General features: G+C 38.9%; 1 protein-coding gene across 1 annotated transcript in view; it reads right to left on the bottom strand.

The window, feature by feature from the left end:
• LOC120523614 (lanC-like protein 3) overlaps positions 1-18,097 on the bottom strand; it is an 83,061-nt gene extending 64,964 nt beyond the window's left edge. The window contains exon 1 of the mRNA XM_039745068.1: positions 17,520-18,097. Within this exon, the coding sequence (XP_039601002.1) occupies positions 17,520-18,062 (543 nt within the window). The 5' untranslated portion in view covers positions 18,063-18,097. The remainder of the gene's footprint in view (positions 1-17,519) is intronic.
• Between the last annotated feature and the right edge of the window lie 1,784 nt (positions 18,098-19,881).

The raw sequence follows: 19,881 nt of genomic DNA, 5'->3' as shown, positions 1-19,881 counted from the left end.
CCGCAAGGACAGACCGTGAATGCTGCTTACTACATGGAAGTCCTGAAAAGGGTGAAAAGAAGCATCGTGCGCAAGCGAAGGGACATCAAGGACAGCTGGAAGCTTCACCAGGATAACGCGCCCAGCCACATCTCCTTCATCGTGAGTGCCTACCTGGCCCGGATGAACGTTCCGGTGGTCCCCCAGCCTCCCTACAGTCACCTTCTGACTTCTTCTTGTTTCCGCGCTTAAAATCAGCACTGAAAGGAAAATGCTTCGACTCGATCGAGGACATCCAAGCAAATGTCAAGGCAGCCCTTGCAACCATCCCGGAACAGGCCTACGTGGACGCCTTCGAGTCATGGAAAAGCAACCTACAAAAGTGCATTGATGCAGGAGGTGCCTATTTTGAAGACTATTAATCAGTTATACCGATTTGCTCAATAAATTTGTCTTTTTGAACAAAGGCTCATTACTTTTGAATCCTACCCTGTATATATATATATATATATATATATATATATATATATATATATATATATATATATATATATATATATATATATATATATATATATATATATATATATATATATATATATATATTGTGGGGTACAGGCCAGACACTGACAGGTAGACATGATGTTTTTAACATCACACACGTTTATTTACACTATCATATTTACAAAGGTGAGCACAACCCAGTGCTGCAGCACCAATCACCCCCTTAAGTCCAGGCCTTCACACTACGCCTTTCATTGTCTCTGGTCTGCCTCCTCTCCTCCGAGCTCTGTCCTCTTCCACCCGACCCCAGCCATCGTATGGAGGGAGGCGGCCCCTTTTATACATGCCCGGATGGGCTCCAGGTGTTTCCCGACACTCCCACGCGGACACTCACATGTGTGAATGAAGTGCGGGCTGCGCACCTGGAAGCACTCCGGGTGTCCCCAGTCTTCTTCCCCCCAGCACTTCCGGGTGTGGTGGAAGTGCTGAGGTCCAGTGCTCCAAAGGCACTGGGGCGCCCCTGGAGTAGACCATGGGCCCCTACAGGGTTGAGCTTCAAAGCTCTGTACCCGTGGTCCCCAAAGCAATCAGGGCGGTCCTCCTCGCGACCCAAGCCATCTCTGACAATATATATATATCTGTGTATAATATGCCAATAACTGAAAAATGTTTTCACCAATTGTTTTCATTTCTGAACTTGAAAAAACATCCATTGAAAAATTGATTATATTACATGGAAATATTGTGTCTTGGTGCTTATTAGATCTTGTTATTGTTCTTTTCACTATTAAGGACAAATTAACTAAATGGCATAAAATATATTCATGCTTTGTTATTATGGTCCTTACAGCTAGAGTATATGTTGGGAATGGGAAAGCAGCACAATCAAATCTATCTCAAAAAAATGTCAAAATAATGTCTAGGCTCCTGGAAAAGGGATAATATCACCAATCTTAGTGGATCAGAACCTCGGCACACTTCACAGGGATAACAGCCTGCAGGTATTCTGTAGTCAAGGCCACCCACTTGTAGAATAAAGAGGTCTTCAGTTTGCTCTATGATTCCACATCACACACATATAGCTTGTGGAGGTTAACCTGTCTTCAATTTCACCCCACTTTGTATCACTCTCTTAAAACGAGTATTGTTTTTGTATTTAATTCTTGACTTAGGACAAGAAGCTATAACAGTCGCTTAAATTCAGCTACTGAACTGTAATATAAATTATTTTAATGTTTAGTATTATATCTGGAACTTAAGGTTTACAGGCAGTAAAATAGGTATGAGGGCTAAAAATCTGCTTGGCTGAATAAAGGCAAGTGAGGTCATTCATTTGTTTTAATGATAGTTTTCCATATTTCCAGTATTTATCTTGCTGTCAATACAGATCTTCCCATCTTACAGTTAATTCAAAGTGCTATTGCAAGACTCCCAACTAGAAGTTTTGACTTGATTATGTCATTATGACTGCATGATTTCAGTTTCTACATTGTTATACTTACTTGCAGTTAAGTTTGGAGCAGAATTAAAAATTCTCAATCTATGTTTAAATACACAAATATTTTTTGAATTCATTTAATGTGTAGTACTTATTAAGGACTATAATTTAGATATATAAAAGTCACAAAGATTTAACTAAAATTACCCTGATAATCTTTAATGATCTGCTGTCATATCTAACCTTATTTAAATAGTAGATGTCAGGCTTTCTCTTTCAGTCAAACTCAATAATAACTTCTGTGCCTTGGAATAACACTGCTTTCACTTAAGATATATCAAGCTATAAAGTCCCATAGCTCTCCCTGGTGTTCATGCACGCTTAAAACGTATGTAGTTCTTAAAGGTTCATTTCCCTCAAGGAGCCTCAGGACCATCTCACGTAAAAGCTGCTGGAAATGTTCTGTGCTGCATTGTCCTTGGGAGGCAACTTGAGCTCTAAAGAAGCACAATGCTTGAATAAACTTATCAGGAAAGACTGTTCCATCACAGGGCAAACTCTGGACACTCTAGAAGCTGTTGTGGAAAAGAGGATGGTAGCAAATTGGAAACCATCATGAAAAATCCCCTCCATCCCCTCTAGGAGGTGCTGTCTTAGAGCAGTTATAGCCACAGGCTTATTCTACCACATTGTGTTATGAAGAGCCTCTGGGGGGTGGGGCTATAGGGGGGCTTTCCTGCATACTGCTATAAGGCAATTCAATGTTTCCTCCTGAAGTACTTGTTAAATTCATTTTGAAATATCTGCACTATATACATTTATTTATTTATTTATCAGTTTATTGATTGATTGGCTGTATTATTTGTCCTGAGAGTATGTATCCTTGTTTTCTATGTTTCTGTGATTGAATACATCTGAAATTGCCCATGGGATTAATAAAGTTTATCTAATCTAATCTAATCTAATATAATCTAATATAATCTAATCTAATCTAAAAGGGTCATATAGCCCTATCTTACCTTTTTTAGTTCTGACACCTAGAGGAAGATAAAGATGGGAAGAAATAACTGGCCTCCTGTTAGATCTCACCCTTAAAACTGTTTTTCCTTAGGACTACACTGTCCTTTCATGAGTAGAAAGTGTTCTGCCCTCTTTCTATTCGTCCATAACTTTACTCCTTCCACAGTATCCTCAGTTACTTGTTTCTCTAATGCCAACATGTGTTTTCCTCTCTCTGTCCCTCTCACTTTCTTAGAGTCATACTGAGTTCTGCCCCTGTCCTTTGTCAAAGAGATTCTAGGTTTGATAGCTAGTCAACCCTTCACAATATATAAACAGATAGTGTGTAAATAATATATGAAGTTTTGTATTTTGATGTCATCTTATATTTGTAATTCTATGCCTGCAGTTTGAACCTGTCATCTATAAAGGGGCCTTATGCAACAATAACTTAAATAGAATTAATGGGATGGTCATACTACTAAATTTAGAAAAGTTATACAATGTTATTCTCCTTGACTATAACCATTGATTTAATTGTCTTATTATGCTCTCCATTACAACAAAATGCACTTGATTTCAATAGCAATGCCCTATGCTTTCACATTGCCTATGCCTGTGTATTAAAAGCTCTCTTGCTTTTCTCCTTGACTAGATTAACGGCCAGCCGTCAATTATAATGTATTGACTGCATCTACAATATTTTAAGCTGTGACCATAATTGCATCTTAACCATTATTTCTCTAAGCCATCATTCTTGTTTACCTCATTAATGCTGGCTGCTTCTGTTTGTAGAGAAATATCCATTCAAGCTAAAAGAAGACTTCATTGTTCAAAGCTTTGTCATACGCTTACGCAAAATGAACTTGGAAAGATTCAGAAGCAAATGCACTCAGTACATTTTTTTTCACTTTTTTGTAAGAAATGACTACATAATATTGGATAACTATACAATAAAAATCAGAACGCTGACACTGTATCAATTTGTGTCAAGTTCCAAAAAAAATTATTTTTAAGATGATTTCATTGGACAGAGTTTTCTGTGAAATCTGTATTTCAATTGATCTTAAATATGTTCATTTCTTTTTTAGCCTTGCCTTCTACATAGGAATTTATTGGACATTAGTCAATTTATTCATTTCCTAACCTGTTTTTTTGTAGTTTAGAACCACAGGGACTGGAGCCTACCCCAGCCGCAGTGAGTGCGAGGTTGAAACCAGAAATAAACCAAATTTGATAATGCTATTTACAAGTTCAATAACGTTGCGAAGGTGCTACAGCAGGACCTACTATATTAATTTGCACACCTTGTTAAAGAAATGGGATAAACACGCAGTACAGCCCATTTCCTCTTTTAAAACAGCTCATCATTTTTTAACTGTCATTCATAAAGTGCATCTCCATCACAAAGTAATAGCCTGCTCACATATTTTTGAACTGTTTCATATATTTTGCATTAAATCAAATCAGGTCTTCATTAAATTTCAATTATAGGTAAAAGGCAGCTAAGAAATAATGTAACACCAGTGTTTGAATTACAAACAAAATAATCTAACAGCTAATTTCCTTGTAGAAAAATATAATAGCAGTTGCAGTTTGATGTTTAAATTAAAAAGTCTTTGCCTCAGACACAGCGTGTGATCCTCAGCATGTCAATAAAACTGTCTTATGCTGAAAGAAAATGTACATAAATAGAAAAACCTTTAAGGAACACTTAGATTAGATTAGATTAGATAAACTATATCAATCCCATAAGAACATTCTGATGCATACAGAAACAGAAACGTAAAAAAACAAAAAAAAAAGGTTGCCTTAGTAAAAAGTATTTACCAAGTACACATTAATTGCACATCCATCCATCCATAATCCAACCCCCTATATCCTAACTACAGGGTCACGGGAGTCTGCTGGAGCCAATCCCAGCTAAAACAGGGTGTAAGGCAGGAAACAAACCCTGGGCAGGGCGCCAGCCCACATACACACACCAAGCACACACTAGGGACAATTTAGAATCGCCAATGCACCTAACCTGCATGTCTTTGGACTGTGGGAGGAAACTTAATTGCACATTTGTACAATAATAATACAGTCCTCAACTGAACTATATATATTTGATATGACTGGCTGAGACTGGATGAAAGAGGTATCAATTGGCAAACTACTTCACTTAATTTTCAGGCTCACTTTAGTCCTCTACTGTAAATCTCACAGATTTTTGACACTCAATGCCATATTAAATATATCAAGACATGTCATTCATTAGACAACATATGTTAAATAAAATTCCACAAAACGTTGTTGATACTGTTTCACATTGAAGTTTTATCGGCCAACTGCAAGAGGTATACTCCTAAAAGAGTGAAGACATAAGACAGTAGTAAATCTTGCTTAGAATGGCACATTCTACCAAGGTGACTCCAAGACTGAAGCAAAAAAAAAAACATCTATAACAAAATGCAACAATCTGTAGGCTAGTTTTCCCTACAGTAAAGTCAGTTTTCATGACTGCATCATCATCACAAATGCTGTACAGAAAAGGGATTTATGGAATAGTTGCAGGGTGCAATTAATTTCACACTACAAAAAACATCAGAGCGCATCTCAAATTTGCCTGACAGCAGTTAGACTAAAGACCAATAAGAGGAATGTTCTTTTACAGATGTGTTGAAAGTGGAATTTATTGGCAGTTTTTATCCCATTATGATAAATTTAACACACTAAGAATCTCATATCACTTGTTATGTTGTAACTGTTTACTCCAAATGGAAAGCCTAAAACTGAAAAATCTTCCCAGCACTCAAAAAAACCACCAAACATAATCTAATTCATGTATTTAATTAAAAGAATCATATAAAAGGAAATTTGAATTGCTAATCTTATTAAGATTTAATAAATTGAAAAGGGGAAAAGTATCCTAAACATCTAAACAACAAAGGATAAAAAATAACTAATGAAAACAGAAAAACTAAAATATATTAAAATAAGCAGCAACCAAACCCAAAGGGTGATCAAAGTTAAATCTAAAAATTGTGAGTGGTCTCCAATAGACTTTCTCATATACTCAGGTATGGCGTTGAATATTTAAGGAATAAACCGCAATAAAGACAATGATTATGTGTTTATATTATGCACATTAAATACCTATCAACAACAAATCAAATCAAATGAATAATATATTGAACATTTATTATAAAAGTAAAGTTGAATATATCCGACTCTGCAGCTGCATGAATAAAAGGTAAAGTACCAGTTCCGGTTAACGTAAATAGCTCAAACATTGATAGAAATCTACTTTTTGTGCCTAATACTTGTATGCAAAATTTGGCTGACCTAAGTGAAAGTGTTCTCAAGTTATCATGTTTACATGCACACACATACACAGACAGACACACAGATATAATTCCAAAAATGGTATTTTTGGACATAGGGAGGTCTATGTCATCGAGTAAAGCGGTAGTAAAATGGTAAGAAAAGTTGAAAAACAACCGAATGATCCTTAATAATAACTCTCCTAAGAGATAAGCTATACAACACTACTACAAAAGATTCTCAAAGTGTGCAGAGTTTCAGCACAGACGAACACAAAAACATTGCAACTAACGTGATTTGCTGATGCAAGTACATGTCTTATTTAGAAGTCACAAGTAACTGTAGGCCAAATGCCTGTGGCATCTGAGAGTCCTAATCCGGAGTGAGGCCCTACTTCTGAAGACACAAGCTCAACAGAGGGCAAGGGATCAGAGAGAAAATGAAAAAAAAAAAGCCAACTAAAATGTAAACAAGATGACACTTATGTGGTACAACATACAATTCTGAGTGAAAAGGACTGTACTGAATCGTAGTAAAACAAAAATTTAAGGCTAGGTCATAATAACATAAAGAAAAATAAAACTGACCAACCAAATTTAGGTGTTCTGATTAACAGGTTTTGTTAATTTTTTTGGGTTCCCCTAAACTGTTTTAAGTTAAAGTCCAATTAGGGGTTTAGAATCCAAACATTGTGAAACAAACATTTCTTACTTCCAACAAGATGTTTTAAAGAAGTAAAACTTTTTAAGGGATCATGCTGACACCATCTAGTTTTATATACGGAGTAGCCATTTTCTAAGTGTTGCCGAGATGCAGTTCCATATTGCTGAAAGCAATGCTAAAAAGCATTTATATAGTGCTTTTCTCAGTACTCAAAGCGCTATCCACACAGGGAGGAAGTGGGAAGCAAACCCACAATCTTCCACAGTCTCCTTACTGCAAAGCAGCAGCACTGCCACTGCACCATAATGTGTGACAAGTGACCAGTAACAAGGTGTTACATAAATAACCAAAATCAAGCTGGTGAAAATTATGATTTATTTAAAAAGCAAAACAAACATAAGAATTCAAAGCTATACACGATACATTTTAAAAGTCTCACATACCATCTTTTGTGTCGTCTTTTTTATTTTTTTAATTTGCAACTTCACATCGGCAACATAATGTATAGCGCTGTATTTGAGCCACTGAGAAAAAAATAAAAGATAAAACGTGTATTTTGTGATTAAAGTGGAAATTTCGGCTTTAATCTCGAAATGTCCACTTTAACCTCGTAAGTGTACTTTATTATTAAAGCAGACCATCGTAAACGTCATCCCAGTTTTTAATCGCTACGAGCTTCTTGGACCTGACAGCAGGTAAAGTAAAAAAATAAAAAATAGACGGCACAAAAGATGGTATGTGAGACTTTTAAAATGTATCGTGTCATTACAATCGGGAATATGCGACACTTGAATATAAAAGCACCACGAATGCATCTGTATGTCGGCATTTTGCTTCACCACTTTGAACAATTCATCAAACAGCAAAGCGTGCACATCGATCCCCGAAGGATCTCCATAGAGGCTTGCTGTCACATGTAGATAGTAAACAGAGACTCTGACGCCACGTTCCGACTTTTAGCACACTCGCCCCGACTTTTTGCTGGTACAGCAACTCGCGCACGCGTCGGGTTAATTTCTGAGGACCTGCTCAGAGGACGCATGAAATGAACGCTGAGAACGTGTGGCAGCCATGATGCAGGCGCGTACGCGTTCTGAGCGTGAAGTATAAATTGGCCCTAAGGCACTCTCCACTGACCTGATTTCCTGTTCCCACATCCCTCTAAAATGTGGACTATTTGGTGGGTTGAACTGAAATTTTACTTGTTGTTTAGCAAGTTGCTCCTACAATGAAGGTGCCATGGCTGTAATAGTTTCCTTTAACTCAGCTTCTCCTTCTCGAAAATCTTTGAACTCTGTCGGACAGAAGTTCAGCAGGCTGGCTTCTTCTTGACACAAACCGATGGAAAGCCATGAGAAATGCATCAGCATCTAAATGAACACAAAGAGTAGTCGTGCATTTAAATATAATTTCCCAAAGTTTTTCAGTCCTCCGGCCAAAGGGACCAAAGCAATCAACCCCGTGAACCAAAAGGGTGGCTTAAATAGTCATGCTGGAGGCAGATCCGCCATCCTTGGAGCCTGAGTGGTGGCACGCTAACGTTGGCATTCCCTTCATTGGTGCTGATGTCATCTGATAGCCTCGCGACTCCTTAAAATCCAAAAATTTTGTTTTTCCTCTGCAAACACACGCTCTGGCCCTGGGTGCAGAAGTCTTTCATCATAGTCCTGAATGAGCAGTTTAGTTATTGGGTGACAAGGGTCCAACACAATGGGATGGATGCCTTCCTTGTCAAAACTCTCTATTCTTTTTAGCCAGCCACCAACTCGAATGAGATTCATTGTATGGTCGAATTCTGGTAAGATTGGAAAACACTGGGATCTGGAGGTCTAGTGTGAATTCTCCATTACAAGATTCCCACAAAAGGTGGCATTTCTCATGTCGGTGGAGTCTCCAAGGTTGGTCAGTAATCAAGGAACATGGCCACTCATTAATAGGCTACTTGGCACTTTCTATACATGGTAGACTTTTCAGACAGATATCAACATAAAAAGCTTCATTGACACAATTCCACAACTCTTCATAGCCTTCCTGATTGTCCTTAGCATGCTTCCTCAGTGCATATGTTGCACAACAAGGGCTACAGGTTGTGCCGAAAGGTAGGACTTGCCATTCATAAACACTTGGTAACTTATCATGGTCCATATTTCTCTAAATAAACCTCAGTAATGACCGGTCAGATGGTGGCAATCGTATCTGATGAAACATAACCTTGATGTCACCAGCTATGGCAACTATATGCTAGTGAAATCTAAGAAGAACACTCAGTAATGTGGGTCCCAAAGTTGGACCTGCAAGCTGATGATCATTTATGGTACGAGCAGTTGAATACAAGCCTGTATTTACCGTTATGCTGCACCATATGATGTGGTTTGTACCAAGTCTCTTCATGTGCCTTTATTTTTTTTTCGTTCAGAGTTCTGACATGGCCTGCATCCACAAGCTTCTGGATTTGCTATGTATGTAAGTCAGCCAAATCTTGATCTTTTAGAAGGCACCTTTCTACACGTCTGAGGTGGGGAAGCACAGCTTCTGTAGAAGCAAGGAAGCGTGGACTTCCGAACATCTCATTAATGGAGTGGCATATCTTCTGACCCTATGGACTTCAAATCTCCCAGTCTTTGTTTTAAGCTTATCCAGGACTTGTTGGCCTTGTTTGGACCGGGTCATCTGCTGCAGGTTCAAATAGGGTAAAGTGTCTGTCTGCCAAAGCCGCTCTACATTTCTTACCAATTCAATAGTGGCGGATGAGACATTCATCAGTATACACCTTTCATCATGTCCCTGTCCTTGGATTAGATCTGCAGGGCCATGTAGTGTCTATCCCAAGGTAGTGCGGACTGCAACAGGTGTATCTAGTGGACCAAAATTGACTGGTTGAATCAGCATCACCAGGTGGGGAAAACCTGAGCCTATCAGAAGCAAAAGATATGCCCGGTCTACTGGGGTAATGGTACATTGCGGAGTTGCAGGTAGCACTTCTTTAACTCTTTAATAGGGTATGAGTATTCTGATAAGCACAGACTGTTTGCAGTGAAGGCCCGTTAAATGGTATATTTATTGTCAGGTTCATTCACTGAAGAGACTTCGAAGTTCACTGCATTTTCAGGAACCCGGACAATATCCAGTCGGACTTTTCTAAGAGTCATTACCTCTGCGGTTTGTAGTTGCTTTAGTGTGTTGACTGCCGCAGTCATGATAATGGTCCTTTCTGATCCAACATCTAGGACAGCAAAGGTCTCAACTGACTGCCCAGCATGGTGCACTAGAATCTTCAAATTTTATAGGTGAGGCATTAAGTAATGCTCCTATTTCACTCTGAACAAGCTGCCTTGGTTGACCATATTTTTCTTTCAGAGCTTGCAGGAAAGTCGAATATAGACTTGGGCTATGCATATACACTTTGGCCAGCTTGTTTGCACCAGGAAATTTCAAACATCTAAGCAGCACTTGGTTTGTACTGTTCAGTTAGATGGGGATGGCCATTTAAAAGACTGTCTAGTCCCATTTTTAAGGAGAGCAAAATCACTCTCTTTGCTACTCTCAAAGCATGGCAGTTTTGGTTTAGGAATCCCACATGATGAGCAATGAGCAAGTACATCATATTGGGGGTGACTTGTACTGAAGGGGCATAGACAGATGGCCTTGACAGGAAGGGTGATTCTGCAAGCATGTCAGAAAATGTAGGAGGGACATCCACAAGCTGGACAGGCTGATGTACAAGTCGTGGACCCCCAGGCAGTTGGTGCCTGGCATTTCCACTCTGCAAATTATTTGTTATGTATTCGGCTGGTGTATTAATTATAGGTAAACTAAAATCCTGGAGGTCTTGGGACATTATTGTTGCAGGAGGGACCCTGGCACTATCCTCATTATCTGTGCCACACAGGTCTAATGGATAGGATATAGTGAAGGGCTCACGTTCACATTAAGCAAACCTTTAGTTGGTGCTGACACATCTGTGAAGTGCTTTGAGATCTGGGAAACAGTAGGGGGTCACAATCCCTTTGCGTTCATTTTCAAAACTAAATGAAGAAATCATTTGAGCTTCTTCTAATTCATGTTCAGCCTGTCTGAGACATCGCTGCTGCGACAGCTGCTGAGCTATAGCCTCCCATTCCTTCAATGCTTCTCTAGTCCTATTGTCTAGTAGTCTACATCGCTCATCTATTTTAAGGTTGTGCTGTATTTGTTTTCTGAGTCCTTACAGTTCCACATATTTCCTTTTTTACTCTAAGAAAGGCAGACTGTGAATTGCTCAATGACAAATGTGTAAAATTACTGCGTTGTGAATTTACAGTAGGCTGTGACCGCTGCTGTGACCTGTATGGGAGCCCAAAGTCATCTGAGGAATATTCCATTAGGATATTAAATAGCTTGTGTCAGAGGATGCCTTTCATCTTGATGGGTAATATCCCATCTTATAGGCTCCTGGCTGGGGTGGAACACGAATCTCCCGGTGGATGCAGAGGCAAACTGACTTCTGACTGCATGCATCATTGGCAGAACTTGTATGGTGAGTTGTGCTCACTGTGCATTCTGGATGGTAATTTCTCTCAGTAAATAAAACAGAAAGGACTGACCTGACCAGCCGCTGAAGGGTTAACATTTCCAGCCATATTGATTAGGTCCACCTTATCTGAAGTGGTACTGTGAAAAGCACCTTATCCTTGGTTTCTGGCTCGAAGCACCAAGTACGTGAGAGCTGGCCTTGGTACTGTAAGCTGGTGTAGGAAATGCGGTGAGATAAAATCCGAAAGGCAGTAGACACGATCAGAGGTGCTGCTATTAACTCCACAGTTGCACAACTATACTGTTGTAAACTCCCCGTTCCAGGGAATATAGAAGTAAGAAATCACTCTAAATGCAGTCTGAACTCAGAAATGACTTTAATTCCTGTTGCTGTGGTTTTTCCGCAAAGACGCACAGCATTAATGGCTCAGGTGATATGGGAAAAGGACAAACTGATATTACAACGTGCAGTAAGTAAACAAATGAACGGAAAAGTAAAGAAGCATGAACTTTCACATGGAAGTATGTAAGAAAAAGTTCCACAAGTGCTGATGTTCTGCCATTAGAGGACTTTCTGACAGCTACCAAAGGTAAGGAAATAGAGGAAACCTAGCAACACAATTATTGGCAATAAATAGCTAGATTGTTTTTCTTGCCTGTACCCATTACTAAATGTTGTAGCTATTGTTATCAGAGGATGTTGTTAATGGTGAAAAACATCACATATTACATGCAATGTAATTGGGTATTTTAAATTATTTCAGTGATTTCACATAAATAGAAGTGACTGAGTTAAGACAACCAGAAGAATAACAACAAAATGTGGTTTAACAAGGATAAACCGCTAATCACCCAAACTCTCTAAACTGGGAAACACTCCAATTCTTGTTTGCTTTTCCTGAAACCCTCCCTAACATCAGGCACTGATTCTGCAGAAAATGAATGCACTGTTTGTCAATCCTAGTCCTGAGGGAACTTTATAGATTGTGGATTTCATGTTAACGAATTTCTTACAATCAGATGACTACCGCCGTCATCTTATATTAACTTGTTTTTCTAGGTACCTCATGCATATAATCAGAAAACCATCATTGGGTGTTTTATTATATATTTAAAAAGATTTTATAAAAACACTCAGCATATAGGTAATTCTTAATTTACATTTACATCTAATATTGATCCAATGTTAACGTAACCCTTAATTGTTCCCAGTAATAAGTAGCAGAATAAAAGAGGAAATAATGATCCATTCCTTGTCAAATTGCAGAAGTGGACAGCTTTAAAAAATATTCAGGAAAAAAAATGTGTAATGTGTATTATATGTTTCTTACATTATTTTAAAATGTAAAGTGTACATTTTGGTAATTCAAGATTGACAGATTGCAAGCTGCAACATTTAATTTAATGAAATAAACTCATTTATACAATATGAATGAATAAATGTACATGTGATTACAAAAAGATCAAATGATAACCTGCTGCTGCAGGGATTCCCGGACTAACAGTGAAAAACACTACAATAATGGAATCTAAGGAACTGACTTGAAACATCTGCCTTCACATTCTAGTGACTCCTCTGCCAATTTTAAGCACTGTCATGTTAAACTCCATTTACAGCAGCATAGAAACCTTTTGCATGTAAGATGAAACCAGAACACCCTGAGAAACACTCATGTAAATACAACAGTCTCAATAAAGACAATGACCATATCACTGGATACATGAAATCAGTAGAAGCTACTACAATGCTATCTTGTACAAATGTTCATGTATTATAAATTAGTATGCAAAGTACGATCATACTGATTATAGGTGTGCAGCTTTTATGGCAAAATATTAATAGATGCACAGCTTTTATGGAAAAAGATTAATGTGTGATCATTTTTGTAAACATCTACATTCATCCATCCATGTATGAACCCCTTAATCCATTCAGAAATGCAGGTGAGCACAGCCTATCTTGGCAACACTGGACAGAATCAGTTCAAAATGGCATTCTTATCCACAGTAGAGAACATTCAGGCACATACTCACATCCCTGCTGGGTCAATTTAGAGACAATGGTTTCACTAGGGCTGCATGGTGGCACAGTGGGTAGCGCTGCTGCCTTGCAGTTAGGAGACCTGGGTTCACTTCCTGGGTCCTCCCTGCGTGGAGTTTGCATGTTCTCCCTGTGTCTGTGTGGGTTTCCTCCGGGTACTCCGGTTTCCTCCCACAGTCCAAAGACACGCAGGTTAGGTGCATTGGCGATTCTAAATTGTGCTTTGTGTGTGTGGTGGGCTGGCGTCCTGCCCAAGGTTTGTTTCCTGCTTTGCGCCCTATGTTGGCTGAGATTGGCTCCAGCAGACCCCCCGTGACCCTGTAGTTAGGATATAGTGGGTTGTATGATGGATGGATGGATTATTATACTAACCTGAATGTCTCTTAGATGTGGGAGAATGAAACCCATTCGACCCATTGAATATTGGCAGATGGGATAAGTTACCAAGTAGTGTGGTAGACAGTAGGGCTTCAGGAACTTGCAGACCAAGATTTGATGTCATTTTCGAAGAATTAAATTGATAGGACTAGTGTGCTTTTTTGGGTTTAATGGCCTGTTGTCGTCTAGCTTATTCTGACTGTTCTAATTAAATAATTCCTCTGAATGTTCAGGCAATGGCCACACTGTAAATCAAATATACATCCCTGGAGCTGGAGGTAGGGCTAAGAAATTTACCACTATGCCATCCTGATGAGCACTGAAATACTTTGTATCATAACTTAGTATATACAATATTTTATAAACTGATGTATAATAATAGGTACATGGATTTTCACTGAAATACAATTTCAGTGAAATACAATACAGTTTGAAAAACTGCTTAAGATGCTCCAAAATACAACTCAGAATAATTTGATAAAAAAAAATACTACTGCATTTAAGATTATACAGTATCTTTATATATAATATGCTATGGTGGCTGTTCGTTTATCTGTCCAGGATTATAAATCACCTGTAGCTCGCAAATTGTTTGACCTATTGACCTGAAATTTGGTACACAAATACTATGTGACTTCTACTGTCCACTTTCAGGGTGATGATTGACCTCCAAGGTTATTCCTCTTTTTATTTTATTTTATTGTAGAATCAACTCTTGGCTGCGGCCAGCAGTGCGGCTGTGCGGCGCATGTGTATGGGTGCCATTCTCATCCTTACCACCTTCACTGTCACTTCCTCTACCTCTTCATATCTTCAATCATTCTTGAGGTAGATTGAACACCTAAGTGCCAGCTTAAGTGAAAATTTAAAGAAAACATACTAAGTAATTGCAACACAAACACTGACTTAATCAGTTTTAACGCAAAAAGATGCAGACAAAAGAAGAGAAGAAGCAAGCTGCTAGGGTGGAGAGAAGAAGAGGTGCTCAGGAAGCAGCAAGCGTATCAACCTCTGAGCAAAGAAATGCTAAATGTACAGAGAAAGAGTATGAAAACTGTGAATGCTCAAGCCGTTACTGGTTTTGTATAATAAACCAGTTCTTAAGAATGTGCTATTAACCAGTGAAGATTCACTTTGATATACCGTATATTAAGCTCTTCTGGATAGCTCTTCTGCCTCACATCTCCAGTGTCCTGAGTTCCAGTCCCAAGTTACCCAGCAGCTGCCCATCTGGACTTTGTAGGTTTCGCAGTGTCTACATGAGGTTTTTCTTCAGGTATCTGGGATTTTCCTCCCACTTCACAAATACATGAATATTAGGTTAAATGGCAATTCTAAATTGTACCCCTCCAAAACTCAGTATGGAAAATGTCAGTGTATATAATAAACCATCAGAAAAAAAATCTAACTCTCTTTATGAGGATGTGTTCATGATTTTTTTTTCAGAACATGGTATAGATTCATTAATGTAATTATTAAGTTAGCTGAGTCTAAACTCAACCTTTTCAGTATACTGGCTGTTTTATTCTGTACAAAAGCCATTTAAGACAGGGCTCTCAAATCATATAGCTTTCTTTGTCGAGTGAGAGTTGAGTGCTGAATTTCATGAATATATTATTTGGAATATCAAATCAGTCAAATTGAATATTATTTATCACATACTAATTACTTGTACAGTACAATATATAGTGAAATGCTATAGAGATTATAATATGTTATATTTGCTGAGTTGTTTTCATTTGTTTAGCTGGGTTGTGTTCTGTTACTATGTTATGTTTCCTAAATACTGTAAAGGAGTTTAAAAATAATTCCTGTTATGAGACAATGTAGTTGTGTGCCTGTGACATATCTGCTACTGCCATAGCACTGGTCCCTGGTGAATTATTGGCTACTCCCTGCCTTCCCTGTGCTCAACTTCTGTCAGAAGAGATTCCAACTCAGACAACCCTAAACTGAATAAGCCAATTAGAAAATAGATGGAAGCCTGGTCACTGTGAATTTAACTACGCTGCTTGAAACTACAGTGTACCAGAGAGGGGAAAGGTCTGTGCTTGAAACCTGGTCACATCTTCAGCGGAGTGTTTGATTATAAAAAAAAACTCTTATTTCTGAAATACTGTATATATTGATCAGACACCATAATTGTTTACGACATCAGAATAAATAAGATGCTTCCAGCAGAAAAAGAAAATAACACTCAGTTTTTAACAGCAGGCAACATTTCAGCCGTTGATTCATATGTCTTATTCTAAATTCATCATTACTATAATTCCATTTTACTACATAGCTCTTTTTACTAATTTTACATGCTCAGCATTGCATTATGAATTTTAAAAGCTGTAATAATAAAAACTTCACTGCAATAAATAGAGCCAGAGTGTATTCATTTCAAAATATTCCAAACTTAAAATATTTTGTTCATGTTTGACTGGAAGGCTGGTAGCCCTTGTTAATCCTAACAGGGAAGATGCATGGCAGATGCACAAGGGAGGTGTGACGTCATATGCCAAAGACAGTGCAATACAAGGTCTGAATATTCCCACCTTTGAATGGGCTCACACTGATTAGGAAACGCTGCGGGGAGCTTCACCACAGGCCTTTTCATAGGGGACACGTTTAAGGTGACCTTCTCCAACCTTTCTAATTCAACAGTCATTACAATTGTTGTTTCTGTTCATTTCAAGGAAAGGATCTATCAAATCAACAGTCATATTAAAGAGAACAAAAGGAAATACTTTTTCGTAATGCTTCATCTCTAATAATTGGTGAAAATGATTAGTGCCTTTCAAATTCCCAGTTGTGTAAACTGGAGTTTCTGAAAAGATACCATATTATTTTTGACTGAGATCATTACATTTTCGAGGTATATTCAGTATTTCAAAATTATTGGGCACGTGTATACACTCCGATGAAACGCGAGAATGGACAGTGCAGTCCGCTAACTTGATTTGAGTCCCAAGACCTCAACCGTGAACTGCCAGTAATCCAAGCGCTCCTGTCAATAGAGGCTGAATTGCCTTCACCGCGAAGACTTTGGAGATTTTATTAACTTTATATGAATCATCGATCACAACCAACGATTTATTAGGAGTACATAATTCACAAAATTCTCGAACTATTTGCTGCGACATTTTTTTATCGCACCACAATATAAACTGATTTACAAATAATCTTGTAAATAAACTTAAAAAAGATCAAATATAGGCATCAATGTAAATTACTTAAAGTCATAATTGGGTGTTTCTGTTTCATTCATTTAGCGTAATAAAAGGTGTGAAGCGCATAGATGTTAGGACGTCAGAGTATTACCTCCCCCCAATATGCGCCCCAAGCAAAACACAAGACCTGCACGGGACGACATTCACTTGTGTACCCACACGCTGTTGCACTCTATTGGCGTTTATTTGGACATTTAAGTAACCTTATATAATACAGGGAGCGCATGCAGACTCCATGTAGAAGGCACCAATGTCGGAAATTCGAAATTGTGATGGCACATTGGTTCTAAACGTGCAATCGTGCTGCCATATAATAAGAATAATTTAACTAGCAAGCTATGCACCGTTCATAATAGCAAAACTTAAATAATAGACTAAAACTCTTGTCACTGGTGATGGTATAACAGCTCTTACAGTAATTTAAGTAATTACATTTTTTTCCGCGTTCTTGTAATAATAGAAAACAGTTATCACCTACCTCTATGCCCAGTTTCTGCTTTAGCACGAGAGCGGCGCACAAGTAGCCAGCCCGTCCTACAAACAGCTCATCTGAACCGCACTCCAAAAAAGTGATAGGCGCGCACACCTCCCATAGGTTCCTAAATTTGGTGAGGGGCTTCACGAAGTCGGCTAGCCCCATGGCCTTGTAGATCATTGCTGCCACCGCGTATATGCCTGCTCCTCCCAGAAGAAAGGCTGTTCGCATGTTGACATCGGACTCATTGTCCACGTACCTGACATACACGTCAATTATCTGTTTAGCCAGCTTCAAGTAGCTTTCTTTGTAAGAGATGAACCAGGGACATTCCGAAACATAGTACAGCATATAGGCAACCCCCGCCGGTCCATCATAAAGACCCCCGTCACAGCAATCACTTGTCTCCGTGGCAATAGGTACCTTCTTCAGGATCTTTTCTATCTTGGCAACGATCAATGGAACAAGGGCTTCCCTCGAGTGGCCAACCAACAGAGCACCTTTGTAATCATCAAAGCGATTTGCAAAGCAGCGTTTGGTTTCCATCACAGTCAAAATGGAAACAAATTCAGGAGGACGAAAGAAGCGATGCTAAGTTGCCGCACCAAACACGCACACTGATCTCAAAGCATCAAAGAGGCGGTTGCTGACAGCGTGCGCCCGCCACAGGCAACGGCGACAGGTCCCTATCAGCGCGCTCACCACTATCACATCTGCTTAGAGACCGGAAATACTGGCGCGTGAAAAAGATTCACGACTGTAGGATTTGTAGCGTGCAGCGAACAAGCTAATATCGCGTATAACAAATAAAATAGAAAATGAGATAACGTCCGTTCTGCGCAATAGTGTTTGCTTCTAACACTGCAAGATGGATGCAGAAGGAGACAATCAATTGACGTACACGCAAATAAATTAACAGAAGCTAATCGTTTGTTGGCTAATTTGAAGCCCGTCAAAATCCATTTATTAATCGGTTTTCAAGCCTTCCAATGCAACGCGTTTTCATAAAGGGTCGTTTGTTGTGATTATTTTTCCCATACGTTTTAAACTTGAAAGACTGCAGTGTGACAACAGGGCAAAAAGTGGATTTTTTTTAAACAAGACAGATTTGTCTGAGCAAGATATATGGATGAATTGAAAAGGACTAAACATTTTCATTAATGATCTTTTTATCTATCCATCCATTTTCCGAATACACTTTTTCAATTTTGAATCTCAATGGAGAGAAGGTAATTTCCCTCCTTCATTTTACAAAAAAGCAGGAGCCAACCTTGGAATGAACACTAAGACATCACAGGACATACTGTAACCCATGTTCATGTTCAGGTTGATTTAGATCAACCGAGTTAGACTTTACTGTGTGCTTTTCAGAGGGGTGTTGAAAAGCTAGTTGATAACCAAACCCACATGCTTTGAGCTGTGTCAATGTGTCATCTATTACTGATATTATTATTATTATTATTATTAACATTCTCAATCTTTATTAATCTAATTCAGGTACTCAGGGTATTAGAGCTCCACAGCTTTAGCTGCAAGAAAGCATCAAAACTGGATGGGGGGTCTGTCTATCATGTTGGACCTACTGGGCACACAATCATACTGGACAACTTAGAGTCCCCAATTAACCTAACAAAGGTTTTTGGGATACTGTAGAAGAAAGGACAAAGTAGAGGGGAAAATATGTAAACAGACATTGCATTCACACCCAGGATGCTAGATCCACCAACAGCAACAGGGATGACTCCTGGATTCATATTCACTGATTTATGTCTGCATTGAATTGTCCCATTCTTCCAATGTCTGAATGGGCTGTCCTAAAAGTCATATGTTAGATTAATTGGCATTTCAGTTTTCGCACCCTGCAATGTATAGTCACTGTTATATTATGTCATTTTCTAACTCGTTTAATCCAGACAAGGGTCACAGCAGGAGCTGGAGCCCATCCCAGCTAGCAAAGGGCTCAATGCAGGGACACATCCTGGACAGGGTGCTAATCCATTGCAGGGTGAACACACACATACACAGGCTAGTTTAGCATCACCAGTTCACTTAACCTGCATGACATTAGACAGTAGGAGGGAAGTGGAGCATCTGAAGGAAACTCACACAGACCTGAGGAGAACATGCAAACTCCACACAGGGAAGACCTGGGATGCATACCCTGGTCTCTCTACCACAGGGCAGCAGCGCTGCCACTGGGCCACTGTTTCACCCCCTGCTTCATTGTCCAGGACTGATTTCTGTTTGATGCTACTGGGATGTGCTCTGGATGCTAGATTGATTTAAATAGGTATGAGAACGTGCTCAAGTGGAAAGCCCATATGGGCATCAATTATGTCCCATAAGGATGAAAATATGGGTCCCA

The sequence above is a fragment of the Polypterus senegalus genome, chromosome 2, assembly GCF_016835505.1.
Source record: "Polypterus senegalus isolate Bchr_013 chromosome 2, ASM1683550v1, whole genome shotgun sequence".
Taxonomy (NCBI): Eukaryota; Metazoa; Chordata; class Cladistia; order Polypteriformes; family Polypteridae; genus Polypterus; species Polypterus senegalus.
Note: the sequence above shows the minus strand (reverse complement) of the source record. Positions and strands in the feature narration are given on the sequence as shown.